Here is a 10,271-nt window from a genome sequence, read left to right as displayed (position 1 = left end):
TTGTGGGCATAACTAACATGTCTTGTATTTCTTATCTAAAGATGTTAGGATTTAGGTTGGTTTTCCCTGTTTAGGCGTTGTTTGGTTGTTTCACTTTGTTGGGCTATTTATTAATAATTTTCTTTGTAAATGACCCCTAACTTTTACACGAATGTACTCTCTTTTGTTTAAAAAAATGTTATGATTAAAAATAAATTGGTAAATATCTACATTAAACATGAGTATAAGCATTATATTTATAAATTTTTAAATGTATATTTTCGGGTTCATTTACTGTGCACAAAGAAATGCTTGTGCAAAGTTACACAAACCTAGGTTGACCTGTTATCACAAGTTTACTAGCAGGTCACCTTTTTTAAATTTAAAAAGGGCTTAAAAAAAAGTTTTAATCTGTCATCACCATCCTTAATCTTCTTCTTTCATCTTAACCCAGAAATCTTCATTCTTCATCTTCTAAATCAACATTTTTCAGATTTTGGAACCCAAGAACCCAGACCACTCCACCACCGTTGAACCAACACCGTACCACCACCACCAACCCCATCCCACACCACACCTTCACCACCAACCCCAACTCACACCTGGGCACTTTACTCGGACCTGTTTGGCCAGATCTTAACCTGCTGCCGGCGGCGGGATGCGACGCGGAGGAGGACCGGTGGTGAGAGGACGACCTTGGGAGAAAAGTGTGTTGCGGGTGTGCGGTGTGCATGCTGGTGGGTCGTCGGATCTGCTTGAGCACGCAGATCAGCTATATAGTTTTTTGGATCTCGTATATCAATTTTGAACACAATTAGCCCCAAAACGTCATCGTTCAGTGATGGGCTCACGACGGCCTCCGCCACCATTGCTGTCAGAATCAACGGCAACAAGCAAAAAGAAGAGCTCTCAGATTAAAGAGTTAGAGTTGCAGATTGATGAAAGGGATGGAAGAATGGGCCAAAATCTCCTAACACGCTGCTGTTATTTTGGCTGTGGGAGCCATGAATTTGGGAAAACCCAGAAACAAGAGATAGCAAAGATTGAACCTTTATAAGTTGCAAATGGAGGGGGTAGTGGGGCTGCTGTTGGCGACGGTGGGGAGATGATAGACCTCAGCGGCGCGGTGGCGATAGCCGCCGTTCTGGCTCATGGTTGTTCAAGTATTGTTGGTTCGATTAGATTCTGTTGCCCCATTTAGGTGTCTCTCGCTAACAGCACACACACCATGTATCTATGTGTGTTTCATTGAAAGAAAAGCTAAATAATTCTAATTTTCCATTGGAATCACATCCTGGGTTGTAATAAAAAATGTGTTGATGATGAATACATTTACTTTTTTGGATTTTTATTGTTTAGAGGATGTAGGTGATGATAATAAAGGTTAGAGATTAATGTGATTTTTTTTGCTATAATAATTTTGTTTAAAAAAATGATTTAACTTGTTGTAACCTGACATAACAGGTCAAGTTAGGTTTGTGTAACTTTGCACAAGTATTTCTTTGTGTACAGTAAATGAACCCTATATTTTCTATTTATAGGATTGAATAAATAATTATCCTTTAACTATTTTCCTAAAACAATTATCGAACTTTATTCATTATTTAAATTTTATAATTAAAATTTTTACCAATTATATTCATAAATAAATTATATGATTACCAAACAAAATATTTTAACTATAATGATTCCAGTATATTTTTTTAGGCAGAGACTATTTGCGCCTCCTTTTTTGCTAAGTCATCCCCAAATATGCGAAAAGACTAAAATACCCTTTAGTAATTTAAATTTAAAAAAAAAAAAAAAAACTACCTTATCTCTACAAACCCTCCCCCTCTTTCAACCGTATACCATCTTCCTCTCCCACCCAATTTCAAAAGTTTCAACCCTCACAAAATCAAGTCTCTCAAACCCACATTAACCCACAACCAAGTCAAGAAGAGGAAGAGAAAGGAGGACAACCAGTAAGAAGAAGAAGTAAGAAGAAGAAGTTGAAGTAGAAGAGGAAGAAGGAGACCAAGTCAAGAAGGAGTAACCCACAAAATACAACAACAACCCATAACCCACAAGAAGAACAACAATGTAAGTTATTTCTTACAAGTTTTCGAGGCTTAGGTTGTATTTCGTGTTAAATTTCAGTCCCTCGATTTGATTCTGCAATGGGAGGAGGTTTCGTGACTTTCCCGCACTCTAAAACGCGGACAGGTTTTATGCCTACCGCATGTTTAAGTGCGGTTCGCCTGTCAAATTTTTTATACCTACCGCAAGTTTAAGTGCGGTTAGCCTGTCAATTTTTTTGTAATTCTCTCTGAATTTTCTCTGAATGTTTATAAATTATTTTTTATGTTAGCAAACTGTTGTTTATGTTAATAAATTGTTGTGTATGAGTATAAATTTTTGTATTTTTAATTTTCAGGCCTCCTAGGAAAACTGCCCGTGTTGTTGGTCCTTCTACTGAACCTACTGCTCCACGGGATCGTAGCTCCACTCATGCTTCTAACCGCAAACGGTCAGAAGAGGCTAATAGAGGAAGGGGTAGAGGAAGGGGTCGAGGAAGGGGTAGAGGAAGGGGTAGGAATGCTGAACAAGAGCCTGCTGTACAGGATCAGCAGGATGATGAGATTATGGCTGATCAGCAGGATGATGACACTGAGGCGGAGGAGGAGACTAGTGGTGAGGAGGAGACTAGTGGTGAGGAGGAGGCTGAGGAGGATGTCGGTGCTGACCTCGAGGCGGAGTTTGATGAGGAGTCTGGTGATGAGGACGATGAGAACAGGTTGTGGTATGAGGGAGGTCCGTTTGACCTTTGCTTGTTGACTAAGTATGGCGAACATATAGCTCGTGACATATGGAGGTCATACAAGCGGCCAAATTATGAGACTAGAGGTGTGCTCAAGACCTATAATCATGGGAGGATGTGTCATCCTGTAGTCCATCATGCTCGGTACATAAGGGGTGCGGTGCATAATGCAGGTTTGCGGTGGGTGATGAAATGCACAAGCCCGAGTGTTGACCAGAGCATTATTTCTGCTTTTGTTGAGCGATGGCATCCTGAGACGTCATCTTTCCACTTACCCTGGGGGGAAATGACGATCACACTTGAAGATGTCTCAGCATTACTCCACTTGCCCGTAGAGGGTGAGTTCTTCTCCTTTGGTAACCCGACTAGGGAAGAGGCGGCTCCTGCGGTTGCTCAGTTACTTGATGTGGACATTGAGCTTGTGATGGAGGAGTTTGATGCTTGTAGGGGTCCATCTCTTCACTTTAGCTTTCTCCAAGCTATTGTGGAGAAACACGTAGAGGCCAACAATGAAGTTCCTGCATGCCGAGCTTATATGCTGCGGTTGATTGGCATGACCCTTTTCTGTGACAAGAGCAACACATATATTGGTGCTGTGTATTTGTCTCTGTTTGAAGATGTTGAGAATGCATCAAGGTGGAATTGGGGAGCTGCCACTTTGGCTTACTTGTATGGTCAGCTCGGGGAGGCCAGTAGGAACGGTGCTAAGTCTGTTGCTGGTTATTTATCTCTTCTGCAGGTATTGTTATTTATCTCTTCTGCAGGTATTGTTATTTCTTTGTAATTATTGGTTATTAGCATCATACTTTGGCATTTTCTCTTTTGCAGTCATGGGTGTTTGCCCACTTCCCCGGATCCTTGTTTGAGCGCAGGGACAACCCTGCCTACACACCAGACAGGCCCGTTGCACTAACTTGGGAGGCGCTTCGAGGGACTACTGAGGTTGCGCAGAAGAGGATGAACCTGGATACGTTTCCGGCCAGTTCTGTGATTTGGAGACCTTAAGTAGAGCACTATGCTCACTGGCCCTTCCCTCAGGTTGCCTTGTATAGGGGATTTATCAGGCATGCCGGGATGATATTCTCATACCTCCCAGATCGAGTCATCAGGCAGTTTGGCCGGATCCAGTATGTGCCAGATCCCCCACCATCGTCAGTTACGTGCCGGGAGTGTGATCGTCGATTTGCGCACTGGAATGATCACATTTGCCATCTGTCGGAAGAAGTTGCTTTCCCTTTTCAGACCACTGGCGAATACACTCCTTGGTATATCAAGGTCTCACACCCTTACATGGTCCCAGATGAGTACAAAGGCGACCGCTTCGCATTTCTAGAGGTACTGACACTTGTTTTCGCCATGTGGCTTACATTACGATTATGTGTATGCCTATGTGTATATTGACCTTATATATTGTCATTTCAGAGCCAGTTTGCGGAGCTTGCGTTGTACTCTGGCATTGCGGTTGATCCGACGACAGATGGATCGCCCCCGCCGGGTTCACCGATGTGGGATGCGGTGCACAATATGCATACCATCATCGAGGGAGCAGTGCACGGGAGGGGAAGAAAGATTAGGGGACGGGACTCAGGAGCTGGGCCTTCAAATTCTGGGCATTAGATTTAGGGACCTTTGTACTTTTATATTTATTTTGTTGGACAATGTTGTTTAATGTTGTTTAATTTCGAGTCTTTTGTTATGTGTTTTGTTGGATAATGCATCCATGTGTGTTTGTTGGATAATTTCGGATCTTTTGTTATGTTTTAGTTGGATAATGCAACTATGTGTTTGTTGGATAATTTCAGATCTTTTGTTATGTGTTGTTGGATAATTTGTTTAGCATCATACATTCATGTTATCACTGGCCCAAATGTTATGGTTATAATTATAAATAGGCATGCCTTATAAATATAGTAGGATACATTCATGTTATATGAACCAAAAGTTTTCTGCCAAAAAATCACCTACCACAGTTATAAGTGCGGACAGGTTGAAAATATAAACACGTCCGCAGTTATAACCACGGGAAATTGGTTCTATTAATGAGGCTTACAGTACCTCTTACAGATGCCTCATCACCTACCGCAGTTATAAGTGCGGACAGGTTGAAAATATAATCACCTCCGCAGTTATAACCACGGGAAATAGGTTCTATTAATGAGGCTTACAGTACCTCTTACAGATGCCTCATCACCTACCGCAGTTATAAGTGCGGACAGGTTGAAAATATAAACACGTCCGCAGTTATAACCACGGGAAATTGGTTCTATTAATGAGGCTTACAGTACCTCTTACAGATGCATCATGACCTACCGCAGTTATAAGTGCAGACAGGGTGAAAATTAATGACAGTTATAATAGAGGCGCAATGCACAGACTGATTTCCTGTTAGTTATAACAATCCAGAGGCATCACAAGCTATTTAATGAGACAGTTATAAAGTTCAAAGTAATCATCCATTACACGCATATAAATTACAAGCAATTCGTTACAACTTAATGATCCAACATAATTAATCATCACTAAGGTCAATAATATCATCACTACATCCTCCATTTTTTTGTTTCAGATAAGCCGCGTATTCTTCAATGTGCTCTTTGTAAGGCTCTTCCCATTTTCTTGCATCCGGGTGACAGTTGTATGCCCACAAGTGAGTTGTGGTCGGCATTGGATGGCCTTCACGAAGAGTAATCTACAAGCAAAGAAGAGTATAAGCATAAAAGTATAAGGTTTTACATATACGTATTATGAAGGATAAAGGATAAGGATTTACCCCAACGAAATGATCTTTATTGACAAGCACAATCGGCATAAATTTGTGTTCTTCCACTAGGTCCGCCTTTCCCTTTAACGGATAAAAAGTGTTGCATCCGGTATTAGCAATAGTCAACACTATGAACTTATATGTTGTGGAAATAAGGTAGGCCATATTTGGTATCATCATCCACTTATCTTCACCTACGGGCTTAGTATCCTTAACTGTTAGAGCTAAACGCATTTGGTTAACCTCGCTGGCTCCAAACATGTTGATGTACATATTAGCATCCGAATCAATCTCTGTCAGAAGTTCCCTACGTATAAGTGGCCAATCGTCTTCTGCAAGACCCTTCAACGATGCAACACATCTATATCCACAGTGGCCATCTCCCTTTACATTTATAAAGTCAACAACGAATGGATGAAACTCATCAGGGATTTGTTTAAGGTAGCGCCGACGTAGGTAACTACTCACAGGCTTCTTATTCTTTGTACACACCATCCGGATCAGAGGACTTTGTACCTTAGAAGCCTTAGAAGTCGTAGAAACCTTAGAAGCCTTAGAAGCCTTTTGAGACCTAACCTTTGGAGAAGGTTCCTGTAATGGTGTCGTGTTGCTATCACGCCACGAGCCCGGATACTCCTTGTCAATAGTCTCCCATCTACAAGGAATGCGCTTTGTAGAGGTCTCACCACATCCCTTGGCAAACTTCTTGGGCTTGTTAGTGGATCCCATTGGCCTACCCCTTGTTTTCTTCTTTGTTGGAGCGCACATAGAAGTCGTTTCTGGATAAGTAATCATTCTAAGGCTCTCAATGATCGACATTCTAACTCCGTGAGAAGACTCCTCGAACTTGGTTCGTAATTTATCAAATTCAGACTCAAAACTCAAACCCAATGTTGGATCCATGTCACGGTCCGAAGAATCCCAAGTCAATTTCCTCCAATGTGGATGAATTGCAAGTAATGGGACAGATTCAAACTTCATGAGCTCACAAGCACATGGTAGTCCATGGGTTCTCCTAAGTACACATTCACAGTATATACCACCAACCCCAATCATGCCAATTTGAGTCTTCTCTTTAACAATAATGTGCAATGCGGCTCTAGATACAAACCCGCGCAAATGCTTATAGAACGGGTCATTCACAGAATGCTCTGTGACAAATATGCTGAGCTGGAAGGACTCCTTTATCTTGTCATGCTGCATGATAATAAGCTTGTTGATCGCAGTCCACGCAATAACCAAGTCACCCTTACTGTCGGACAATAGTTTCTTCAGCTTTGAGTGTGCCCCCTCAACTCTGCGCATGGTATAAACATGAAATAAAAAAAAACATCAAGCATTTTGCCAAACATTTACAGTTGAAGTAAAAAAAGTGAAGGATAGCAACAAATTACCTGTTTGTTGTCGTGCACCCCATGTGCATACAAGTATCAATCTCAAACTTCACAAACTTGCTTCTCAAAGGCAACCAGTTAGTCTCAATGTAAGTCCAGAGCTCACCGGTATTCGACATAGCACCCACAGCTTTATCATACTCAACCTCGTTGGCAGCATACATCAACCGATTCCATCTATCAGTAATGTCTTCACGTGTCTCAATGTCTTTCACAAGTTTCTTCATCTCGCCAGTTACACTCTTAAGTACATGAAACTGACATAGAAGACAGCGAGCTGCGGGAAAAACAGTTTCCAATGCTTCCATCAAAACTTGGTCTTTGTCTGTAACAAAGACCTTCGGCAGATTGTCCTCATTAATGATCAAGTCTTTTAATCTATTCACAGCCCAAACAACCTCATCCTTTTGCTCATTCTCCGTGTACGCAAAAGCAATTGAGTATGTCAAATTTGTCGACGTAACCCCCACCATCTCAAGTAAAGGGATCCTGTACCTATTGGTCTTGTATGTACTATCCAGAATCACAACATGAGGAAACTCATTGAATAAGTGAATGGAATCAGGGTGTGCCCAAAACAAAGATCTGACCACATCAGTACCATCCTGCACCCTGGACCAATGTGCGTATTTGTGTTCTTCCAACAACTTCATCAAGTGTTGCATCTCGGTCAACGATCCCCTCTTCAACCTGTTGTATGCTTGCTTCTCATTGTAAATCTGTTTAATTCTAGTCAAGTTGGTTGGGTTGTGTTTCCTTATAGCAATCAAAATATCACTGGCCTTGACCCTTTCTTCAATCATTTCTCCCACCATCGGCTTTTCCTCTGGATTTAGACGGCCAACATATGAGTGACCCTGCAAAACCTCAGCAGTGTCATGATTATGGATCCCACTATGCACAAGCACCGTCCACATTTTATCTTTATTACTACGCCTTGCCCTTAGCCTGAATGGACAATTACACTTCTTAGTTCCAGTCCGCTTTCGCTTTAACACCGATGTGGATGGTTTATAATTGCCGCCACGCTCACATCCTAGTGTGATCACGGCCCTCCTTTTGTCAGATCCATAGTCCGACTTCTGAATAATAATAACATAGCCATGCTCTTTACCTACAGCTTTGGCCCAATTAACAAGATCTTTGGAGGATTCAAAAGCCTACAACATTTAAAAACTCAATTAAGTATACATCGCATGACCTACACATAGTGTATAACTTGTTAAATTGAACAAAACTTACTTGGCTAGTGGTGAAAGCTTTTGTAAGATCCACAGAAGGCACAATCTCCATATTGGGCCTATTTACTTCCTCAGGTATCATTATGCTGCAATCAACAAAATAAGCTCAATCAATCTAAAAAACTTTGTTCTGTCCGCACTTTAATATGCGGCAGCACATATTTGCCTTCCGCAGTTTAACTGGCGGACCTATTATTCCAACATATCACTTTCCGCACGTATGTTAATGGGAAAATCAATTTTATTTAGATAGTAGCAGTACCAGAACTTAAGACGATTGAAATGGCTAAGTTTTTTTGACTTCCGCTAACAAGTTAGCGGAAGGTATAAATTTAACACGTCCGCACGTATGTTAACGGGAGCGTGTAATTTGTTTCATTACCACAGTTTTAAGAGCGGGACTATCCAGTTACGTCAGAAAGTCGCGAAATCGCGATGGAAGCTAAAAAAAGCTGAAAAAAAGCTCGGAAAAAGGTAAAAACTTACATGGGTAAGCTTCTATTCTTGACTTGAGATCACCCAAAAGAGCTTGGGGGTGGAGGAGTGGAGGAGTGGAGGATTAAGAGGAGAGTGAGGAGGAGGGTGAGGAGGAAGAAGGAGATGGTGTGTGGGAAGTAAAAATTAAATATTAGCTTTTTATGTTTTTTTTACTAAGGGCATTGTTGGAATTTTTAAAAAAGGAGATGGCGGACTTAGCAAAACAGGGAGGCGCAAATAGTCTCTGCCTTTTTTTTAACGTAATTCCAGTATATTTAATCCTTAATTTTTTTTGTGGTTACATTAAGGATTAAATTAGTATATATAATCTTTAATTTTTTTTTGGTACATCGGAAAAATAAATTGCACCGGCCAAGAATCGATCCCTGAACCTCCCCCTACCCAACCCATATGTCTCTCATCTCCTACCACTTGAGCTATCATACGGGGACATATAATCCTTAATTTAAAACAAAATATGTAAATATTTTACCAAAAAATATATATCACTTGAATCACGTCCATTTAATATTTTCTTATTAAATTCAAAGATTTATATTGAGATACACAAATCTTAGAAGATTTCAGAAACCTTATAGTTTCAAAATATAAAAAAGAATTAAATATTTCTCAGTTTGGTATAAGATATTTTTTTGCTAATTATAAATTATCTAATCATTTTTTTTTTATTTTTTTTTTTTGACAGAAAAATTATCTAATCATGCGCCATATTCTAGGTTGATGTTTCATGCTATCGTTTTTTCAAAAATTAATTTAGTATTCTTTTGGTAAGATGAATATCTTTTATATAACTACTATACATAACAAAAAAAAATAAGGAATATGAGTAATAAGTATTAGAAATTGGGAGGCCTATACTCAACCACAAAAGCTAGCTTAAGAGTTGAGGTTTGCACAACCCTTATAAACACTTGATTGGCCTTATCTCTAGCCAATGTGGGACTTCTAACACACCCCCTCACGTCCAGGATTGAACAGACTGGAACGTGGGATCAACAACGGGTGGCCCAAATATGGGTGGTCTCCACAACAAATGGATCTAGGATAGGCTCTGATACCATATTAGAAATTGGGAGGCCTATACTCAACCACAAAAGCTAGCTTAAGAGTTGAGGTTTGCACAACCCTTATAAACACTTGATTGGCCTTATCTCTAGCCAATGTGGGACTTCTAACAATAAGTACCCCACAATGCCAAACCAAAGGACACTCCAAAAAATTTGTCTTCTAAATCTTCTGAGTGGAAAACTGGAAATAGATTCTTGCAATTTAAAAAAACGCCACTAATTCCCAGATAACAAAAATACACTTCGAAAACTAATTTCTGGAATTTACTTTTATGTTCTTGCAATTTGAAGTGCGACTAATTTCCTAAAATACACTTTTTCAATTTGTTGGCGGTTTTAAACTACCAGAAACCAATGACATATTCCCTTATTGCAAGTGTTCATACTAAGCATAAAAGACTTGATGAAATGTTCTCTATTCTCATTACAAGGTTTGAAGCAGCCTCATGGTTAAGAGACGAGGAAAGCATTACCACGCAACCCTTGTGATTACAAAATAACTACTTAATTTGTATATCATCATATTGCACA

The 10,271-nt window shown here is 40.2% G+C and overlaps 2 protein-coding genes across 2 annotated transcripts; one reads left to right on the top strand and one right to left on the bottom strand.

The window, feature by feature from the left end:
• The first annotated feature begins 1,757 nt into the window (after positions 1 to 1,757).
• Positions 1,758 to 4,396, top strand: LOC130724961 (protein MAIN-LIKE 1-like). The gene is made up of 5 exons (XM_057576227.1): positions 1,758 to 2,061; positions 2,396 to 3,548; positions 3,608 to 3,766; positions 3,818 to 4,114; positions 4,202 to 4,396. Coding segments are annotated over exons 1-5 (1,806 nt in total). The 5' UTR covers positions 1,758 to 2,059.
• Positions 4,397 to 5,288: 892 nt separating this feature from the next.
• On the bottom strand, positions 5,289 to 8,257 carry LOC130724960 (uncharacterized). Its single transcript, XM_057576226.1, has 4 exons — positions 8,177 to 8,257; positions 6,935 to 8,094; positions 5,550 to 6,837; positions 5,289 to 5,468 (listed from the first exon to the last, which is right to left on the bottom strand). Exons 1-4 carry the CDS (start codon positions 8,255 to 8,257, stop codon positions 5,289 to 5,291), a joined length of 2,709 nt encoding a protein of 902 aa, XP_057432209.1.
• Between the last annotated feature and the right edge of the window lie 2,014 nt (positions 8,258 to 10,271).

The sequence above is a fragment of the Lotus japonicus genome, chromosome 6 (genome assembly GCF_012489685.1).
Source record: "Lotus japonicus ecotype B-129 chromosome 6, LjGifu_v1.2".
Classification (NCBI taxonomy): domain Eukaryota; kingdom Viridiplantae; phylum Streptophyta; class Magnoliopsida; order Fabales; family Fabaceae; genus Lotus; species Lotus japonicus.
Note: the sequence above shows the minus strand (reverse complement) of the source record. Positions and strands in the feature narration are given on the sequence as shown.

Excerpts from the sequence above, each read along its gene's own strand:
- LOC130724961 (XM_057576227.1), top strand. Across the intron at positions 3,549-3,607 it reads TTATCTCTTCTGCAGGTATT|TCATGGGTGTTTGCCCACTT; the intron begins GTTATTTCTTTG and ends TCTCTTTTGCAG. Across the intron at positions 3,767-3,817 it reads ATACGTTTCCGGCCAGTTCT|GTTGCCTTGTATAGGGGATT; the intron begins GTGATTTGGAGA and ends CCCTTCCCTCAG.
- LOC130724960 (XM_057576226.1), bottom strand. The coding sequence starts at position 8,257 with ATGATACCTGAGGAAGTAAATAGGCCCAATATGGAGATTGTGCCTTCT. Across the intron at positions 8,095-8,176 it reads AAGCTTTCACCACTAGCCAA|GCTTTTGAATCCTCCAAAGA; the intron begins GTAAGTTTTGTT and ends TAAATGTTGTAG. Across the intron at positions 6,838-6,934 it reads GGGTGCACGACAACAAACAG|AGTTGAGGGGGCACACTCAA; the intron begins GTAATTTGTTGC and ends TACCATGCGCAG.